The sequence below is a fragment of the Castor canadensis genome, chromosome 2 (genome assembly GCF_047511655.1).
Source record: "Castor canadensis chromosome 2, mCasCan1.hap1v2, whole genome shotgun sequence".
Lineage (NCBI taxonomy): Eukaryota > Metazoa > Chordata > Mammalia > Rodentia > Castoridae > Castor > Castor canadensis.
In genome coordinates this window covers 80,019,542-80,041,563 of record NC_133387.1, presented here as the reverse complement: position 1 = coordinate 80,041,563, position 22,022 = coordinate 80,019,542, and the positions used below count along the sequence as shown (strand labels likewise).

The 22,022-nt window shown below is 35.7% G+C and overlaps 1 protein-coding gene across 1 annotated transcript in view; it reads left to right on the top strand.

The window, feature by feature from the left end:
* The window catches only part of Macc1 (MET transcriptional regulator MACC1), a 219,988-nt gene extending 217,946 nt beyond the window's left edge, over positions 1 to 2,042 (top strand). Inside the window, exon 5 of the mRNA XM_074065129.1 lies at positions 1,872 to 2,042. Coding sequence (XP_073921230.1) covers positions 1,872 to 2,027 — 156 coding nt within the window. The 3' untranslated portion in view covers positions 2,028 to 2,042. The remainder of the gene's footprint in view (positions 1 to 1,871) is intronic.
* The last annotated feature ends 19,980 nt before the right edge of the window (positions 2,043 to 22,022 follow it).

The window sequence follows — 22,022 nt, the reverse complement described above, 5'->3', positions numbered from 1 at the left end:
TAGGTCTTGAGTTGTTTAATCAATAGTTCTTCGTTTTTTTCCTTTAATTACCATTTCATCTTCAAGTTCTGAGATTTTGTCTTCTGTTTGTTCTATTCTGCTGGATTGGCCTTCCATTTTGTTTTGCAGTTCTGTTTCGTTCTTTTTTCTGAGGTTTTCCATATCCTGGGTGGTTTCCTATTTTATGTTGTCTATTTTTGTCTTAACTTCATTTATCTGTTTATCATCGTGTTCTCTCTTTCACTTTGGTGTTTATACAGTGCCTCTATGGTTTCCTTTATTTCTTCTTTTGCTTTTTCAAATTCTCCGTTTTTGTTGTCTTGGAATTTCTTGAGTGTCTCCTGTACATTTTGGTTGACCCTATCCAGTATCATCTCTATAAAGTTCTCATTGAGTACCTGTAATATGTCTTCTTTTAAATTCTTCTTGTGGGCTTCATTGGGTCCTTTGGCATAGTTTATCTTCATTTTGTTGGAGTCTGGATCTGAGTATGTGTTTTCTTCATTCCCCTCTGGTTCCTGTACTAATTTTTTGCTGTGGGGAAACTGGTTTCCCTGTTTTTTCTGTCTTCTTGTCATTGTCCTTGGTGTTGTTACTGTCCCTGTACTGTGTGCAATTAAGTATTTTCTAGCTTGTAATTATAACAATGGTGGTATTTAGAATGGAAGGGTGAGCAGAGATGGAAAGCAAGGAGTTAAAGAAAAGGGAAAAACAAACAGACAAGAAGGAGAAAACAGAACAAGGAATCAGACAAGAAAGTTTCAAAGGTATAAACAGGCAGCGTTAGTGTACTAATCGACAGGAAGCTGAACAGACATTAGAGAGACAGAGAAAGGATTGAAAATAAAAAATAAAAAGATAAGAATAAAAATAAAATATAAGTAAATGAAAGAAATATCTATATATAAAAATAAAATAAAATGAAAAGTAGAAAATTAAAAAAAAAACCAAAAAACCAAAAAACCTCCAATTTCAAATGCAATGAAGTTTCAGTCTTAATAATTTCAGTGTCCGTCTCAGTCTCCAATCGTGGTGATGGTGCCTCAGATGTTGTTCTGTAGCTGTCTCATCAAAGGGGACACATAAAGTAGAACAAAACTACACACATGCACACACACAAAAAAACCCCACCAAGTGTCCCAAGTTCAAATGCAATACAGTTTCAGTAAGTTTTTCAGCTTGCAGGTGTAATTCAGTTGTTTTCTCATCAAAGTTAGGGAGAAAAAGAGAAAAAAAAAAGTATCTGGAGACAATTCTGAGAATGGTATCTGCAGCTGTGGCTTGCCTGCCTGCTGCTATCAGCCTGCTGTTGCTGGAGGCGTTATTTATGCAGATCTCTGGGGTGAGCTTAGCACTCACCTGGCCCTGCAGGCTTTGTTTACTCAGAGTTCTCCTGTGCATGTAATAAGCTTTCCCCTTTCCAAGCACACTGGAGAATGTGACACTGCACTCACTTTCTCAGGCCTGCATGTTTATTTACAGTTCATGTGGGAAGTGGGTCTTCCCCCCTTTCCTGAGCAGTTTTCCTCCCACCGCCGCTTTTACAAGCTTTCCTGCTCCTGATTACTGGGCTGTGCTGCTACTCCTGCCAGCTGCCATGTTTGTTTACAGTTCACGTGGGAAGTGGGTCTTCCCTCCTCTCCTGTGGAGTTTTCCTCCCCATGCCACTCTCACAAGCTTTCCCATTCCTGGTTGCTGGGCACATGCCCGCGCTCCCACCAGAGCCTCTCCGGCCTGCCCGGCTTGTTTATTTACAGTCCTGGGAAGGATTCCCTTCCCCCAATCTTTGGCACTCAGTGTGCCCCACCCTCTTTCCCATGTGTCTTTATTGTTCTTATTTCTTATTAGTCAGTTTCTCTTTTTTTCCCCAGGTGGAGGTCGGTCTGTCCAGGGGGCTATGCTGCTCTGGCCCAGGCTTGTCTGTGGGAGTACCGCAGTACCGTGAAGCTCACCTTGTCCACGTCTTCCCAAGCCATCTGGGTGTGGGCGACTGGCGGCCCAGGGGCCCTCCTTGTTTCTCCATTTAACATGAAGTGGAGATTCTCTGTGCTGGCTGGAGGTGTGGAAGGGTCAAAGTTTTGCCTCTTCTTGGTGATTTTGCCTGCAAAGTGTGTCTCCAGAGTCTCTCCAAGATTTCACTATTGGAAGCTTCTATGAGCATTATTATTTGCGATTTCAACCATCAATATTTATTTATATTTTAGTACATTTTATCCTTTTTGGCACTCTTCATTCCTTTCTAGAGCTTTATCCTTTTCTGTGAAATCATTTTCCTTTAGACTGAAGATATTATTTTAATGTTTCTTATAGTACACATGTACTGGAAAATAATTCTTCATCTTTTTTCAGTCTAAAATTTTTTCCTCTAGAAAACAAAGCAAAAGCAGTAAGTAACAACTTTAAGAAAAAATTTTTTAAAGTATTACATGCACTCTTTCTCTAGGCCATGGCTCACCCATGAACATAACCTGTACCCAAATTGAATATTTATTTTGTATAAAAGTATAGGTTTGGGGATGCTGCCAGGGAAAGTATGAAGGCTAAGCAGTTGTTTTCTGTTATAGAAGGGAGGATACCATAGCCAAATCCCTTTGTTCCATTCTAGATGGTCAATAAATAATATTTAAAACTAGAAAATTAAAACACAGCATATGGACATAATTTGAGAGTCATAATGCATTATAATAAACAGATAAGCCAACTGAATAACTCTGCCTCTACAAAGAGGAATTTAGGGAGAAGTTGGGGGAGCACCCACTAGACTTGGTATATGGAAACTCTGTACTTACTACCTTCTCAAGTGTTCTTTAATATAAAACTATTCTAAAAAGTGAAGTTCATTTTAAAAATCACATATATGATATTAAAAAGAATTTTTGTCAGAAGAATGATTGAATTTTAACATTAAAATGCCCAAAACAGTACCTGGCACATACTACAAGTGCAATAATGGTATTTCCTTTTCTTCATCCTTAAAGTCTCAGGAAATTGATCTGCCATCTGGAAACTAATCTCTGTGCTTATTCTGCTTTCCTTCTTATTCTTGTCTATTTTCTACCATTTGATTCACATTAATTCATCCCAACACAAATCTTTTTTGGGTTCCTCCTTTTGGACAACCTTTAAACCACAATTTCTGTAAAAGAGCAGCTGGATCAAATTTCAAGTTTCAGTTTTCTATTTATTAGAGTCTTAAAAAGAAAATACTGTGAAAAAATCCCATTCTTAATTAATGTCTTTCAACATTACCTTTATGTTTCAGAAAGGAATTGAAAAACAGTAAATAATTATAACCCCGCTAAATAACTAGATCTTTGCCAGTTTACTGAATGCTTGCTATAAAGCTCAAACTTAACAAAACAAACAAAAATCATCTAGTCAAAACAGAAAGATAATAATTTCCAGTGTTAAAAATGAGGATGATGATTCAGAGTTCTTCAAGACATAATTTACATGTTCTAAATGATAATTGTACAGAATAATTACTTGTCCAGAGCTACTTATTTTTACAGCAGGACTCCCCTTGATTGGGGGCTCACATCAATCTTAATATCCTTTGCTTGGAAGAGCAGCTCGGCATCTTTTAGTTTCAATAACTTCTCCTGAGTGCTTAGCAAAGCCTTATAAAACCCTCCTCACCCAGCCTATTTGCAATGTTTCTTTCCAAATTACCAAGCTGCCTGCTCTTGAGCCACTGCATTTAGCTCTCTACATGTAATTCTGTTGAAGCCTCAAAATCCTCCCTAGAGTGATGCATCCTGAAGGATTAGAGCTTTCCATCAGCAGTTTGGCTCTTGGGTGTGAACAGGATCTTTTACCAACTTCATCTGCTTCCAGTTTCCATGGAAATCTAAGATCTTCAGGATTTTTCTTTGTTAAAAGCATAGTTTTCTCTTTCTTTAATCTCATATAATGTAATATAAACTCCACATTTGAGAGCAATATTAGCCTCTTAGCCATTTGGGACTCTAAAAAGAATGTGTTGAACAAATTCTCATTTTCTGCCAAGCTGCAGTTCTTCCTCGCAGGATTATTTTCTTTCCTCCATGATTCCTTTAAGAATCTCACTGCCTCAGCTTAAAGTAAAATGTTATTTTAAATTTTAGACAAGTGGACATGCATATTTTTGAGTTCTAAAGGATGAATCACGCTTTTCTGAAATTTTCTCACTTCAGAAGAAAAGGTGAAAATGTCAAAACTTAAAGCTCAACATGTATCTAATGACCATTAGAGGAGCAGAATTAGCGCAAGTCTAAATGAAAAGCTGTGTTATTTTTTTTAATAATCCATTTTGATATGTTTAATTACAAACTTTTAGCCTACCTCCAGGTTGGAAGGAACAACTATCTGAGGAAACTCCATGAAGATGTCACACCACTACCATTGCTTCTTTTACTCAACAGCATTCCCAATAAAGCACTCAGGACATTCCCTGAGAATTTTAAATTTGTATATAATGTGGTCCAGTGTGCTCCCTTCAAGATTTCAATGTCTTTTATATTTATGAAAATAAGTTAGTTCATATTAAATGACTTGTGGTATTTTAAGACATTTCAATGGAGCCTGACATACTGGATTCTAAATAATATTATTAAGTATTTAGAAAACATATATAAAATTGTAATATAAATTATAGTAAAATATTTTAAAATGATACATGTTAGCCCCTTGTGATGGTGCATGCCTGTAAACCCAGCTACTCGTGTGGGCAGAGGAAGGAGGCCAATCCCAGAAAAGTTAGACTGACACTATCTTAAAGACAAAACACAAAAAACAAAAGAGCTGGGGAGTGGCTCAAGAGGTAGCACTCCATACAGAAGATCTGGGTTTAATCCCTAGTACTGAAAAAAAAGAAAAGAAAATAATATATAAACAAATATATAAACACATAAATTAATAGCATAATAATTCTATATGTATTCAGTTTATAAAAATTGACTTAAATTAAGGACCTTAACATTACCCAGATAAGAAAAGTACATTTAAGGGGCAGTAAGTAATATGCTTAGTATAGCCATCATAGAGAAGATGGAGAGTCAGTTTAAAAAGAACTCGAGTTGAGTGCTATCTGGGGATGTTGTAGGTGTCCTCCTTTCCTCTGCACACCTTAAAAATCAAGGGAAAATGCTAGAATTTTAGTTGCCTTTAAGCATGGACATCTCTCAATATCTTAACTCTAGACAACAAAAAGTGAGAAGACTATGTCTTTATGTTTGCCACTTGGAACTTATTGGAAGTAAAATGTGACATTTGTGAGAAACACAATAAGTTTAACTTCACAGAAGACAGAAAAAGAGAAGGGAAGGGAAATAAAGATTTTATAAATTTTGGATGAATCAGTGACTGTTGGTATTCTAACATTCTGCATCAGAATGAGAACCCATGGGTTCAGTCATCTCTTAACAGCCTTCTCCCATTCATTTTGGAGAGTAAATTATGCAGTATTTTCCTTTATAAAATTAGCATACGTTAATGTATGTGTGTGACTGGAGCCTAGCACAGAGCCTGGCACATAATCGATAATCAGAAGTTGTATAAGTACAGGAACAGTTCAATTGCTTCATTCCTATAAGATAGTATTCTTTGCTGTTTTGTAATATGCTGCTTTTATTCAATAAAGCACAAAGTATTTCAAAATCAGAATTTCTATTTTGCTTAGCCATTTGTGTGGCAAAATAAATAGGCCAAACTTTATTTGACTCACTCTCTAATCCGACAATGTTTAATAAAAAAGAAGTTGAAAGTTTAAACATCTCAAAGAAAGATCCCTTTTGTTTGAATTAATGCAAAGGCCATGAGAATCTGACATCTTGATCCATCTGGTCAGGCATAAATGTCCTTATAATGATACTCTGGAAAGTTACTTTTGAATTCCCGTTTGGTTAGACTATGTAATGAGAATGGCACCAAGACTTGCATAGTCTTGGTGCACGTCCCCACTCCCCAGAGATGAATCTTCTTTTGAAGCATTTGAAAACTTAAAAATAGATTCTTGAATAGAAGTCCGATTACCCTATCTCATGTCCTTTACCAAAGATTAGAAGTTGCTGAGGTTGAATATTTTGTAGGTCTTTCATTTTTATTTGTGAACACTAGGTTGAGAGTAGAAGTGCCTGCAGATGTTAAAGAAAACACTACCCACTCAATGAGTAGAAAAACCACATCTCTCTCCCACCCATCAGAAATCCATGATTTATTGCTCTTTTTAGCAGTAAAACACAATTGAAGCAACCAGTTATGAAACATTATATTTTTTGCTGTTCCCAATCAGCACTTGAACCCACATTCAAGAAGTCAGAGGAAGGAAAGAAGGAAGGTAGGGAGATAGGAAGAAAAAGAGAGAGAAGAAAAGTGAGAGGAAGAAACTGTTCTCAAGATTATCCTTTTAAGCTGTGCTGTCTCTAAAGTTAAAGACTTCAGTTTATTTCCTTTACAAATCAGTCTGATGCCTCTGATGTCTGGTGCATTCACTTGCCTATTCAATTATTTCTTTAGAACCCAAACTCTAAGATCAGCACTTCTAGAGAAAACAAGTGAACAAACTCATCTCCTGCATTACATCAAACTTTGTCAGACAGAAAGAGCAGTCAACAGAGATCATCTTACTGAGTTACAGATGTTCCAAATATCACTTCTACTGGATATTTCCCTCCAAGAAATATTTTGCTTTTCCAGAGAGGAAAATGCTTTCCCAAATACCTTCTTTGGCCTAAGCAGACTATGGTAATTTTAAATTAAAGGCAGTATCTGTGCTGAAAGGGACAATGCTGGCTGCATCTTACTAAGAGAACATGAAAAAGCTTAACTGTTCTAACAAATGCAAGGTACAGCGAGACACTCTGGGGTGAAATGAATTTTGCTCTCTGTTTTGTCAGCCAAAGTTTGTATTGCATCAGTGAGCTCTATTTTTCCAATCATAGAGCTGATGCTACAAATCATCAGGAGGTTGTTTTCCCAACTGTACTAAAATTTCCATTCCTTGTATTACTCAGCAGCTAGTTGTCCTGAAAATGTAGCAAGGATGTTTATTTAGCAAAGGGTAACACAGATATGACTACTAACAAGAAAACTATTTTCAACAAAACTGCAACATACTGAACAGTATCAGGGGACCTAGTGAGTTTTTTGAGTTTATTATTATTATTATTATTATTATTATTCATTTAGTCACATGTGTGTATATTGTTTTGGTCTTTTCTCCCTCTGCCCCCGGCCCCCACCTTTTGCCCCCCTCCCCCCTCACTTCCATGCAGAACTTGCTCTGTGCTTTTCTCCATTTCTACTGAAGAGTAGACATAAGCAATAATAAGAAAGACATGGTGTTTTTGCTAGTTGAGATAAAGAGAGCTATACAGAGAGGTTCCTAACATTGCTTTCTCTAACTGATCTTTACACTGGTTCCTGATCCCCTTCTCATGTTGACCTCTGTCACTTTAAGGTTTCTGTATTAGTTCCTCTGGAGTGGTTTTGGGTTTTCTACCTATCCCCATACCACCCATAAGTGTTCTCCCCTTGTCATGTGACCCAAGTCCAACAACATTGCTGTATTTGCCCTAGATCTAAAGACTGCATATGAGGGAGAACTTAAGATTTTTGGTCTTCTGAGTCTGGCTAACCTTGCTCAGAAAGGTGTTCTCCAGTTCCATCTGTTTACTTGCAAATGATAAGATTTCATTCTTCTTCATGGCTCAGTAAAATTCCATTGTGTATAAATACCACATTTTCTTGATCCATTTGTCAGTAGTGGGGCATCTTGGTTGTTTCCATAACTTGGCTATTATGAATAGTGCTGCAATAAGCATGGATGTGCAAGTGCCTTTGGAGTAACCTGTGTCCAATTCCTTTGGGTATATCCCCAGAAGTGGGATTGATATGGCAGATTTATGTTTAGATTTTTAAGAAACTTCCAAATTTTTTTCCAGAGTTGTTGCATCAGCCTTCATTCCCACCAGCAGTGTATGAGGGTTCCTTTTCCCCCACATCCTCACCAACACATGTTGTTGGTGGTGTTTTTGATGATGGCTATTCTAGCAGGGGTGAGGTAGAATCTTAATGTGGTTTTGATTTGTATTTCCTTTATGGCTAAAGATGATGAGCATTTTTTTATGTGTGTTTTGGTCATTTGAATTTCTTCTTTTGAGAAATTTCTATTTAGTTCAGTTGCCCATTTCTTAATTGGTTCATTGATTTTGGGAGAGTTTAGTTTCTTAAGTTCCCTGTATATTCTGGTTATCAGTCTCTTGTCTGATGTATAGCTAGCAAATATTTTCTCCCACTCTGTGGGTGGTCTCTTCTGTTTACAGACCATTTCTTTTGTTGTGCAGAAGTTTTTTAATTTTATGAAGTCCCATTTATCCATTCTTTGCCTTAGTTGCTGGGCTGCTGGAACACATAAGATGACTGGGATTCCTCTGTGTATGGTCTGTCACCTTTCAGTAGACCACAAGATTGTTCATATGTTAGAGCAATGGTTTCCTGAATAAAAGAGTCCATGTCTCAATGCACAATCACTTTCCAAGCTTGTATTATATTAACTTTCATCAAATTTATTGCACTTGGTCACAGAGATGAGACCAGAGTTAATTGGGAAAAGATGCCACCCACAATATATGCATACTAAGCTTGTCATAAGGTTTTTATGTTGTGTATAATGTTTTTCATGCAAATTTTTCCTTTTAATGCAGGATAGTCAATCTTTTCCTTTCTTGCATATACACTTTATTCCAAAGTTAGTTCTTTCCTCATAACCATGTTTTAAAATAACTCATCACTTTCATTTCTATTATTTCTATGAATTCTTTCTTCCTCCTTTGTCTTTTACATTTAGATTTTTAACCAATTTGGAGTCTATGTGTTATAAATTATGAGTTACTGATCCAATTATATTTCCTTTAGTCTATCACGCTGTTTCAAAATCATCTATAAGAAAGATTACATTTTCCCCAGAGTTTTCAGATGTTACTATTATCATAGACTTAATTTCCATATGTAGCAGTCTATTTCTCAACTTTCTATTCCTTTTCATTAATCTGCTTAACAACTTGTAAGCCACTATGAGACAAGTTTGAGGAACCCAGTGTTCTCCAGATACATTTGTCAGGGGCTTAGGTGGAGTTTAACTTTCTAAAAAGGAGGCTCAGTTAATTACTGTTGTGGATGTTAATTTCATGTTAATTCTTTGATGAATACACTTCTTGATTTTTTTTCCTTTGAATAATTTGAACTGTTGGGAACAAGCTACTCAGCCACTTGAGTAGCAGTTGTCAGATCTCTTCCCATGCCAAGCTGCCTCAAGTGAGGAGCTGCCAGCCAAACAGCCCCTTGGAAAACAACTGGACTGCTTCCAGGACAGCAAAACCATTTCAAGTCCTTCATCACCACTCTTAGGAATGCTTCGCTCCAGCTGTAAGAACCACTGAAATGAAACCATGAGATCTGTTTCAGAAGGCTCTGCTCCAGTCATGACTACTCCAAACAACCTGCACCAGCTTTGGAAACTATTGCTCCAGGATAAGACTTAGTGAACTCTAAATGACCTTGTTCATCCTGCAGCTATTTTCACAAAGGTTCAGGCCAAAGGTGAGCACTTTCTTAGTGGTTTAGCAGAAAGCTTGTGATTGGTGAAATGTGAGACCTGTGATTGCTCTTTATGAAAGGGATAAGATTAGTGGAATTGGAAGCTGCATCATACTTGGTGCAAATACAATACTTCATTTGTGTGTCACCCACATGCCACACATTGCCTTCTGGCTATGTCACTAGGCTGTTCAGTTTACTTTTGGAGTCAGCTAGGAAACACTCTCCTGTGCTGCCCATGGTATTACAATATTAAGCCCTATAAAAGACCTCTCCCAAATGGTCTTTTCTTGCCTAGTTTTTAATTTTAACATAAAGCAAACTGAGCTAGTAACATGAAGAGGAGTGGTGGCAGAGGTGGAAGCAATGACAGTGAAGTGGCAGCAAAAGCATTAGAGGTGACTGAAAAGTTCTGCAGAGCTGCCTCGGGAAGAAGCAGAAGTGGAGAAGATGAAAGACATTAGATGTATAGAGAAGTAAAACAGTCCAAGACTACAGAAAATGTTGTCTCTCTCACTGAAGTGCTCAGTTGCTGGAAGAGTTTCTGGGAGCTGTCAAATGTTGATGGCTGAGGGTTCCAACAAGAGCTGCAGCACTAGTCACTCTAAAGGCTAAGATTCCTGACACTCAAGGCAAAACATTGGCTGACTCTGACTGTCACCAGCTGCTGGATTTCTAGCTTCTGCTTAGAGCCAAGGATTTCACTAGTCAGCAAGTGCCAGGCTAGTGGCTATAGATCCCAAAGCATTAATTCTGTAACCTGACCATGTAAACTTTTAAATCTCTGGATTCTGATGCCTGGACTCACAAGTCTCTAGTTCTCAGGGTTTGGAAGTGTACGTCTCTGAGTCTGTCACCCCATAACTCAACCCTCAAGAACCAGAACTACCAACATTAGAAGAGTTACCTCTTGTCTACTCACAAATTCCATCTGAGTAGATATTTTAATCATAGAGACCTTATATTTAATATCTTCCAGGGCTAAAGTTTAGAATTCCTCAATATTGCTTTTTTACATCATTTTACCAACAGTTATCGTATTTCCAAAGTTTTCCTATTTTTCCATGTTTATTTTTCCACATATACTTTAAAATCAACATGTCAAGTTTGAAAAAAAGAATGTTGGCATTTTGATGGAAATTTTTATAATGTTGGGACATTTTCTTCAAGAATAGAGAATGATGTTCATCACAAAGCTTGAAAAATCAACCTTAAAGTTCATTTGGAAGCACAAAAGACCATGAACCATCAAGACAATACTGAGCAAAAAGAGCTAGTGGTATCACAATACCTAATTTCAAGCTATACTACCAAGCCATGGCAATAAAAGCAGCACGGCACTGACACAAAAAGAGACATGAAGACCAGTGGAACAGAATAAAAGGCACAGGTATGAACACATGCAGCTACACCCACCAGATTTTTGACAAAGGTGCTCAAAACATACATGGAGAAAAGACAGCCTCTTCAATAATTGTTGCTCGGAAAACTGCAGAAAACTGAAACTGTGTCCATGTCTTTCACGCTGTACAACTATCAACTCAAAGTGGATTAAGCACCTTAATATAAGACCTGAAACTTTGGAACTAGTAAAGGAAAGAGCAGGGCATACACTAGAACTAATAGGCATAGACAATTACTTCTTAAATAGAATTCAAATGGCTTAGCAACTAAGAGAAAAGATTGATAAATAGGACTACATAAAACTAAAAAGCTTCTGCATAAGGAAAGAAATGTTCACCAGGTTGAAGAGGCAGCCCACAGAATTGGAGAAAATCCTTGCCAGCTATACATCTGACAAGGAATTAGTAACCAGGATATACAGGAAGCTCCAAAAACCAAACTCCCCAAAAATCAATGACCCAATGAAGAAATGGTCAAATGAACTGAACAGAGATTTTTCAAAGGAAGAAGTCCAAATGACCAAAAAACACATGAAGAAATGCTCAACATCCTGGCCATAAAGAAACTGCAAACCAAAACCATGTTAAGATTCTACCTTACTCCTATTAGAATAACTATCATCAAGAACACAAACAATATAAATGTTGGCAAGGATGTGGGGAAAAAGGAACCCTCATACACTGTGGTGGGAATGTAAATTCATACAACCACATTGCAAAACAGTAAAAAAATAGAACTGCCATATGACCCAGCAATACCACTCCCAGGGAAATAACCAAAGGAATGTAAGTCAGGATATAATAGAGGCACTTGCATACCAAAGTTTATTATAGTTCTGTTTGCAGTAGACACACTATGGAAAAAAACCCAGATGTCCTACAACTGATGGATGAATTAGAAAATGTGGTATATATGTGTACAATAGAGTTTTATTCAGTGATAAGGAAAAATGAAATCATGTGGTTTGGAGGTAAATTAATGCAATTGGAGGATATCATATTAAGTGAAGTAAGTCAGGCTTAGGAAGACAAAGGCCACATGTTTTCTCTCATATGTGGGAGATAGACACAATACAAATGCAAGAAATATTATTAAAAACAGGGGAGGAGACTAACTGGAGATGGAGGGTAAAAGGAAGAAGTCAAGAAGGTGAGTATGGTTGATGTACTTCCTGTATAAGAATGAATATAGAATTTTTAAACCTGCTGAAATCATCATAAGAAGAGGACCAAGATAGAAAGAAGAAAAATAGAGGGGGTGGACCAATTTGGGTTATAATACATATATACATGAAAATGTCACAATGAAACTCCCTGTATTGCTTAAACAAACAAAAATGCCTTTGTTTGTTTAAGATGCTGAACAGGGATGTAAAACAGGTTCAGTTGGGGGGTGAGTACCAGTAGGAGGAAGGATATAAGGAAAGGGTGTAGGAAAGTGAATGTAGTGGAAATATTATGTTACGATATATGAAAATTGAAAAATGAGATCTATTGAAACTAGTCCAGGAATGGGGGGAAGGAAGGTAAAGAAGAATGGTGGAGGAGGGGAATTCAGCTATGATACATTGTAAGAACTTTTGTAAATGTTACAATGCATCCCAGTATAATAATGATATGATAATAAAAATAGGAAAATAAGAACAGACCAATAGTTCAAATCTACTTCTGTGTCTTTAGGGCTTGTCTTCTGACTTTCTTCACATATATTTTATACATTTCTTATGTTTCTGTCTAAGTAATTTATACTTTTACTGCTATTACAAATGAGTTTCCATCCACTATATTTTGTAAGATATTGTCTTCTCAATATATGATGTCTATTAACTTTTGTATCTTACTTGAATATATTGCTACATTAATAATTTTTTTCTGTTTTTATTATATTTTATGTGGATTCTGTTAAGTTTTTCAATAATAGTTTGCTTTCAGATAGGACTAAGAGCTCCATGATAAAACCATCCAAAACACATGATTTCCATAGGTAGGTGAACTGCTAGGTGGTGTCTGAAAACACTGAGACCATTAGGCAGAGTTCCTTGGACCCTCAGTTCTACCCCTGACACTTCAGAATTCATTGCTCTGTTTGCTCCTTTCCACTCTGACATTTCATGGGACATCCTTAATATTGGACACTTGCTGCCCCTTGAGATAAACTGGGGTGTTTGTGGAACTAGTGGGAAACTGCCCAGACATCAGGCTGTAAAGCTCCCTGCAGCTAGCAATGGCTCCCAATACACAAAGATGGGAAGCTTCTATAGGAAAAGCAGCCCAAAGCCGACAACTAACTCTTCTTCAAAAGACTCCAGCTAGTTTTTGTTGACCTGAGTTCTGTTGGAAATCAGGCCTGATGCCTTGAGCACTGTGCAAATCCTTGGCACTACACTGTCCTGGTTGAACATTGATAATAATTTAACCGAAAGACTAAAAGTGATTAAAACTTCCAACCAAAGCAAGGGGGTGGGGAGGAGAAGGAGGGGGAGGGAGGAAAAGGAGGGGGTAGGGGGAAGGCGGGAGTGATGATCCAATCATTGTATGCACATATGAATAAAGGAAATAAAAATAAAATAAAATAAAACAAAACTTCCAACCAATATCTTGGCCCCAAGATGTATAAATAACAATACAGAAACACAGGAACTACAGAAAACAGGCAACCCGACTCCAAAACTCAACAACTCCACAGTAACAAACATTAACAACAGTGATATCTCAGACAAAGAATTTAAAAAAAAAGATTATAAGAATACCAGCAAAATTAAGGAGGACATGAAAAATTGCCTGAATAAGTTTAAGAGAACCCAAATTAAGAGCTGAATGAAACAAAGTAGACCATGAATGACATAAAAGAGGAATCCAATAAAGGTGCAGAAATTCTGCAAAAAAAATCAAATTGAGATTCTGGAAATGAAAAGCTCAATAAGTCAAAAAAAATTGAAAACCTCTCTAGCAGACTGGATCAAATTGAAGACAACAAGATGGATGTATTAAAACATTCAAATGAAGACAAAGGGGAAAAAAAAACTAAAGATACATGAATAGAACATTCAAGACCTGGGACACCATTAAAAGATCAAACTTATGAGTCATGGTCTTAGAAGAAGGAGAAGAGGTACAAACACAAAGCATTCAACACATACCCAGTAAAGTAATAACAGAAATCTTCCTAAATCTTGAGAAAGAAATAGTCACCTAGTAGAGAAGACTTTTAGGACTACAAAAAGAAAAGACCAGAAAGGAACTTCCCCACATCATATTATAATTAAAACATTAGGCATACAGAACAAAGAAAGAATATTGAAGGTTACAAGACAGAAGTGCTAAGCCATTAAAGGCAAATCCATCAGTACACATCAGATTTCTCAGTAGAAATTTTAAAAGCAAGGAGGGATGGAAAGATACATTTCAAGCCTTGAAAGAAAATACCTGCTAACCTACATTACTATATCCAGCAAGTCTATCTTTCATAATTGAAGGCATCTTGCATAACCATGAAAATATGGGAAAGAGTAAGCCCACTAGATGAGTACAGAAACAAATGAAGATTAGGGAACAAGCAAACATCAGAAAAACAGCAAAATAGCAAGAATTACTCAATAACTTTCAATAATACCTCTAAATGCTAATGGTCTCAACTCTCCATTCAAAAGACATCAACTTGCAGACTGGTTTAAACATAAGACCCAAATATTTGTTGCCTAGAAGAAATGCACTCACTGGCAAAGACAAACACAGGCTAAAAGTGAAAGGATGATTAAAAATTTTCCAAGCACAAGGAGCCTGAAAGCAAGAAGTAGTAGCTATACTCATATTTGACAAATCAGACTTCAAACCAAAATTAGTTAGAAGAGGCAAAGAGGGTCACTTCATTTTGACAAAGGGAACAATCAATCAGGAGGATATAATGATTGAAAATAATACACATAGAATGTTGGCATACCCAATTTCATAAAAGAAACATTACTGGACAAAATACAGATAGACCCAAGTATGATAAAAGTGCGTGATTTTAATACCTCACTCTCATCAATAGATAGGTCATATAAAAATAATCAGCAAAGAAATTTCAGAATTAAATGACACTAGAGATCTATAAAATATTCCAATCAGACTACACATTCTTCTCTTCAGCTCCTGGAACTTTCTCCAAAACTGATCATATTTTAGGATGTAAGGCAAATCTTAACAAATATAAGAAAAGTGAAATGACTTTTTGTATTTCATCAGACCACATCAGAATAAAACTAGAAATCAATAACAAGAGAAACTCCAAAAAATTCAAGCACATGAAGACTGAAAGGTCACTGAAGGAATAATGAGGGAACCAAAAAATTCCTAGAATCAAATAAAACACAACTTACCAGAACACTTGGGAGACACAAAGACAGTGCTAATAAGAAAGTTTGTAGCTATGAGTACTTACATTAAAAAATCAGAGAAATCTCAAATTAGCTGACGATGTACCTTAAATTCTTAGAAAAATAAGCCAAATCCAAACAAAAGCAGAAGCTGGAAAGAAATCATAAAGATCAAGGCAGATATTAATGAAGTAGAGACTAAAAGAGCCATGCTAAGAATCAGTGAAACAAAGACTTTGTTCTTTGAAGAGATAAACAAAATGATAACCTGAAATTTTTGGCATTTGCAGATTATTTTGGTTTTTTTGGGGGGTAGATAGTTTGGTAATATGAAATAAAAAGGTATTTACTGAAAGCCTATATATGCCAAAAATTATAATCAGAGAAAACAGACTGGCAAGTAAATCCTTATGTGGACTGAGACATACTGCAATTAAAGGTGCACTAGGAGTATTTGTCTATTTCTTCTGAAAATCTGTGCTATTTTTGGCATTTTTGCACTTAGTTCTAATAGCTGTGTTAATAGATCAATTATGATAGTTTTTTCTCAGATTCTTTATCAATATTGTGTGATAAGTAGTCAATAGCTATCTACCAGAATGGTAATTGCTCTGGAAGGATTTTTTAACCCTTTTCAGTATGCAAAAATAGTAAGAAATTATTTTGTGAACTGTTTCTCAGAAAGAACATGAAATGGTAATCTCTAATATTTATTGAACACCTACTATGTGTCAGGCAATGTACAATTTATATTACTTCCAGCATCACATCTAACTTTCAATCCTATCTAATGAAAAAGGTGCAATCATTATCCTTTCTGAGAGATTAAATAAATTGCTTAAGGTTGCATGGCAGAGAGTGACAGAGCTGACATTCAACTCAGATCTATTCCATTTGAGAAACTGGGCTCTCAGTCTCTCATCTTAAATACAATCTCTTTTCCCTGTGGAGAAACAATAGAGTATAGTATGGTCTATGTTCTCTCTTCCTTTCTAGAACCCTGTCCAAATTAAGCTCCTGGAGGCTTCCTCTCCTACTATCTCTATCCCAGACAAATGAGTAAATAACTGTTAATCTCACTGAAGAGAAGATACTTCCTGTTTCCTTCAGAACTTCTGTGGATAAAGATAGCTGCATCAATCTAGTAAATTACTGTATTTGCTTATATAGTAAGCACGATCACCCATTGTTTGAAACATCTGATAGGACTTCTGAAAGAAAGAGATAAATCAGACATATTTAAATCAGCCATGCAAGACATTCATATCATTCCTGTCCTCATCCTTTGTCCTGCTTTCAGCAAGAAACCTTTCTACTTCTAGTTGTGAGTTTAGGGTGGGTAGTGGGGAAATCTTTAGAAAGAGGATTTTGTTCCCACTAAAGAAAAACTAAGTCATTCACACCCGCAATTTAGTAAAAACAACTAAATTTGCTGGATTTAATCGTTTTTAAAAGCCTTGAGTCACTAATAAAACAGTAAAAAAAAATCAAGTCAAAATGAAGGCAAATTGAGAATTTAGAGAAATACGCAGAGCTTGAATCTGCTTTAGTATTATAGATGCTTGCCCACCTCAAACATTTCAACTTCTATTTTAATGTTCTATAAAGTAAAGGGGAATAAATCAAAGTCTAGAGGATGTAAAAGTAAGGAAGCTTAAGGGAGAACTTTTCCTACTTCATTCAGGACAGCAAAGATCTGCACCTCCTGAGGCAGAGTAAATCCCTGACCGGCTCACCAATTTTCTAAGAATTTGCAGCTTGAGTTTGACAATCCCAAAACAGTAGAGGAATCCCAGGCTCTACATTTATTTTTAGGTGAATCTAAGCTAGAGGTGCATCTAGGTCCCCAGCAGAAGCCACTGCATATCCTTTCTGGAAGTAGGCATGTCTAACTTAGATTCAAGTTATTAAAGAGATTTTTCTTCCTAAAGGACAAAGAGCAAATAGTCAAAAAGATGAAAGCACATAAAGATATACCATATCATCCACGAGAAGACCCACAATGACTCTAGCTAATTAGAATTTCCAGATTCAGATACACATTATTGCATTATAGAAAAAATGTATCTTATGTTTAACATACAATATTGAAAATATCTGCAAGTAGTGGAAACTGAAAAATTTAATAACAGTTTTCTAAATTTCCATATTTGCACCAGATGGAACTTTAGATATAAAAATAATAATTAAAATAAAATGATTCAGTTGTGTGTACACTGTAGTCCTAGCATTCTAAAGGTTGGAAGCAGGAAGATTGGAAGTTTGAGGCCAGCCTGAACTATGTAGTAAGTTCCAGGACAGTCTGAAGTATGCAGCATGACCCTGTCTCAAAAAAAACCTAAAAAAATAAATAAATAACTCAAGAAACAATTGAAATAGCAAATTAGGCACAGCTGAAGAGATCATTAGAAAGCTAGTAGATAAGGTTGACCAAAATAAAATTCAGCACTAAGAGACAAAATATTGGAAATGACAGAGACGATAAGAGGTAAGAGACAGAATATAAAGTGAGAAGATGCACAATGTAATTAGTCTCAGGGGGAAAAAAGACTTCCATTTTTAGTGGGACTCTGAAAAAATAATGGTTGGAATTCTTATAGAACTGATGACACCAATTCATAGACTTAAAAATCCCAACACATGACACCAAATAAATAAAGTAAAATTCACACTTAGGAACTTCATAGCAAAAGTTCACATACTTGAGAAAACTGAAAAAATATTAAGGCAGCCAAAGTAAAAATAACATAGTTATTAAATTTATAGCTGGCCTCGCTACAGCAAAAATGGAAGCCAAAATTGAATGGAATGTCTGAATGCTTTGAATGATCATCACTTAGAATTATATAGCCAGTCAAAACAGATTACCAGAATGAGGAACTAAAAATATTTATATGTAAAAATAGCTTATACAAAAATAAAAAATTGAGAGTTCACTGTAAGATGAACTTCCTTAAAAGAAACTTTAAAAGTTGTATATCAAACAGAAATAAAATATCCCAGTAGGAAGAAGTAAGAGAAAGAATGAATGAAGAGCAAATAATGTAGTGATTGTTGGTGAACTCTAAAGAATATTGATTTATAAGATAATAACCAAATGAATGTCTCTTGTCTTCAAAAATATAATTAAAATAACAAAAGCAATGATACAGAAGCAGGGCTGAATTAAATAGAATAAAATAACTTCTACATGTTCACTGGGGGAAGAATAAAAGTATTGATAAACTTAGACCTTGAGAGATATGTAAGTAATTATGTGTTAATTTTTATGCATTCAGTAATTACCTTCAGTATGAATACAATCTTTGCTCCAGTTAAAAACCAAAAATAATTCAGCATAGATTTTTAAAATCTAACTGTATATTGCTTATAAGAGAACATAAAATACAACTTTGAAAATCAAGAAGGAAGTTATGTGTCATGCAGAAGCTCAACCAAAAAAGTGCTACTGGAGATGGAGACTACAGATGGCAAGCTTCAGGTCAATGTGTGTACACATATACACACAGTCTTAAATACATGTACAAGGAGAAGTAGATAAAATTGCACTGGGATATTTAAAAAGATTGTCTTAAAATATTATGAAAAACAGGTTACACTAAGGGCAGGTCACATACGAGAAGGGTAGGGTAAAAGAAGGAAATTAAGAAGGTGAATATGGCTGATAAACTCTCATATGAGAATGAATATAAAATTTTTTAAATTTCTTATGAAACCCCATAAGAAAGGACTAAGGTAGAATGAAGAAAAATAGAGAAGATGAATCAATTCAGTTTATAATACATGGAAATGTCACAAAGAAACTCCATGTGCAGCTATCTTAAACAAGCAAAATGTCATTTTTTTTCTTTTCTTTCTTTTTTCTTCTACAAAATCAGAGAAAGACTGGTGGAGTGGCTCAAGTGGTAAGTGCACCTACCTAGCAACCGTGAGGCTCTTAGTTCAAACCCCAGTGCTCCAATAAATACATAACCAAAACTTTACAAATACTTATGTAAAAGAAAACAACAACAAAAACAGAGAACAGGAGGGCAGAACAGGTCCTGAAAGGAATGGGAGTTGGTACCTGTAGGAGGGGGAGGTGGTGGGGAAAAGGTGTAGGAGGGTGAGTATGGTACAAATACTGTGTACACATGTATGTCATTTTTAGGGGGAAGGGAAAAAAAGAAAACCTTGGAGGGGGTGAATTCAAGAATGATATATTTGATAAGTCATAAGAACTTTGGTAAATGCTACAATGTACCTCCACCTTGCACAACAATAAAAAAAAAAGATTGCCTTGGGACTAATGAAACAAGGAAGTTATTAGCAAGCAAAAAAAATTTGAATAAACAAATTTTGCCTAATGGCCTATGCAGATGACTGCACCCCAAAATGCAGAAAAAAACATTGTTTTCTAACAGGGAATATTGTTGGTCATAATGCAAACCTTGATAACTTTCAAAAATCATACAAAATATATTTTCTGGTCACAACTCAATTTCCCTATAAAATGATAATGATCTTTGTTTGGAAAGATAACATGAGAAACTTCAGGCTACTAAATGATGAGAACTATTTCCTAGAAAAATGTATCCTACTAAATTTGGCTCCTGAAGAAATAATTTTTAAAACCCTGAATGCTTCTACAAATAAAAAAACCAAATGAAGTCGGCAGGCAAAAAATGTCCCTTAAGGAAAATTCCAAACCCAAATGGCTTCCCTGAAAAACTGTTCCAAATATTGAAAATGTAATAATGCCAATGTTAAACCTTCCAAAGGACAGGGTTTCCCAGCTTTGCCCAACATTCATTACTCAACATATCCATTACTTTACATAGTCATTTCTTTTCTCGTGTTTTTGTGGTAAGAATACTCAAGCTCTTCTCATAAATTTCAAATGTGTAATACATCACAGTTATTTATAGTTACCATACTCTACATGGTGAGTCTAGAATACAGTCATTTGCATAAATGAAACTTCATACACTTTGACCAAAATCTCCTCATTTTTCCTACTCCCTGCTCCTGGCAACCACTATTCTATTCTCTGCTTCTATGAGGTAACTATTTTATTTTCATAGTTCTCAAGGTGAAAGGATATACTAAATATGAGACACTTGGGGAACTAATTTTATTTAAATCCCAGTTTCTTGTAATTAGAGAGAAGAATTTCTTAACATCTAATTCTTCAGTAACATTTTGCTAACATGATTTGTAAAAGGAAGGAAAGAGCTGAAATTCCTAAATGTGCAGGACAATTAAATGTTATAGTACTTTCCCAGATTAATTGCTTAAAAATTCATTTTAAGAAATTTGTGTCTAAATGACAAGTCACAGGACTCTATGCAGTTAAGATTGGTGATATTTTCTTCTAGCAGCATTTAAAAAATTTGCAGTTTTTGTGGTGTATAGCAGTACTATATTCTAAATAAAATAAAATTTGGTGAATAAAGATATATGTTAACTTGAAGGCCTTAAGATTAAAAATAGGATGCTTGAAGCAAGAACTACATGAAGCCATTTCTTTTCTAGTTAATTATTACTGTCCCCTCGTCAAAATGAAAAGCCCTGCATTTAGATTGGTGATTAGTGCTCACCATTTTAATGGACACAAAAGAATAATTATTATGCCTCATAATAACCAATTGTCCTGTGCTTTGTTTTGGGTTTGTTCCTGAAAATTACTAGAAAAGTTTTTAGAAATATCATACACAATGTCAATAGCCACTTCCTCTTCTTCTTGGGCTCATAGGCAAATATTTGCCAGCTTTTCTTGCGGTTATATGGCCACATGACTGAGTTACATCAAATGTAAAGTTAGTGAAAGTGATATATGACATGTGCAGGCTTGTATTATGAGAATCTCCTGTTTATTATTTTTATCCTTTTACTCATCCACCCACTTAACGTAAATGTACAAATTAAAATAAGAAGCCAAAAGGGTAGAGCCACTGAGAAGAAAGCCACATATTTGCCAAGGGTTTAGATTTATGTGTGAGAGAAGAAACTTCTGTTACACTTGAACAATTATATATTTTGGGAGATGTTGATTATAGTAGCTGGGTTCATTTTAGCAAATTTACATGATAAATGTATATCATTAAAAATGTCAACAGTGCCAAAGCAGTGGAGAAACCCAATCTGTACTATACTGTAAGCTTCACAGTACAGTGAAACAGGAACCAGTGCAACTAAAGGGAAGATGATTTGGGATTCATTCTGTGGTCAACTTAAAACTAAGTTCTAAGGATTCCCTGTTTTCCTCTTCCTTGGCTAATTTCTTTATTTCAGTATATTTTATACTCCTGTAAGCTTTCTGAGATAGAATACCTGGGTGTCAAAATTTCTGAAAATTTGCATGGTTTAATTTAAGCTATATAAGATTAAATAGTTTGCTTGGGTATACAATTTGTGATGGTTAATCTTGACTGTCAACTTTACTGGCATGAGAGATGCCTAGGAGATTAGTAAAGTACACCTCTGGATGTTTCTGTGAGTGAGGACATTTCCAGAGATGATTGGATCCTGAGGGTTCAGACCTAATCGACAGTTTAACCCAATGATGGATTCAAAATTTGAATAGACTATTTGGAGATGGTGAAAGAGGAGAGAGTGGGGCCTAGACAGAAGAAAGAGCATGAAGGGTATATGTGACCCTGGTCCCTTCCTGTTAACTCTGCTCTGCTTCTGGCACCACAAAGTG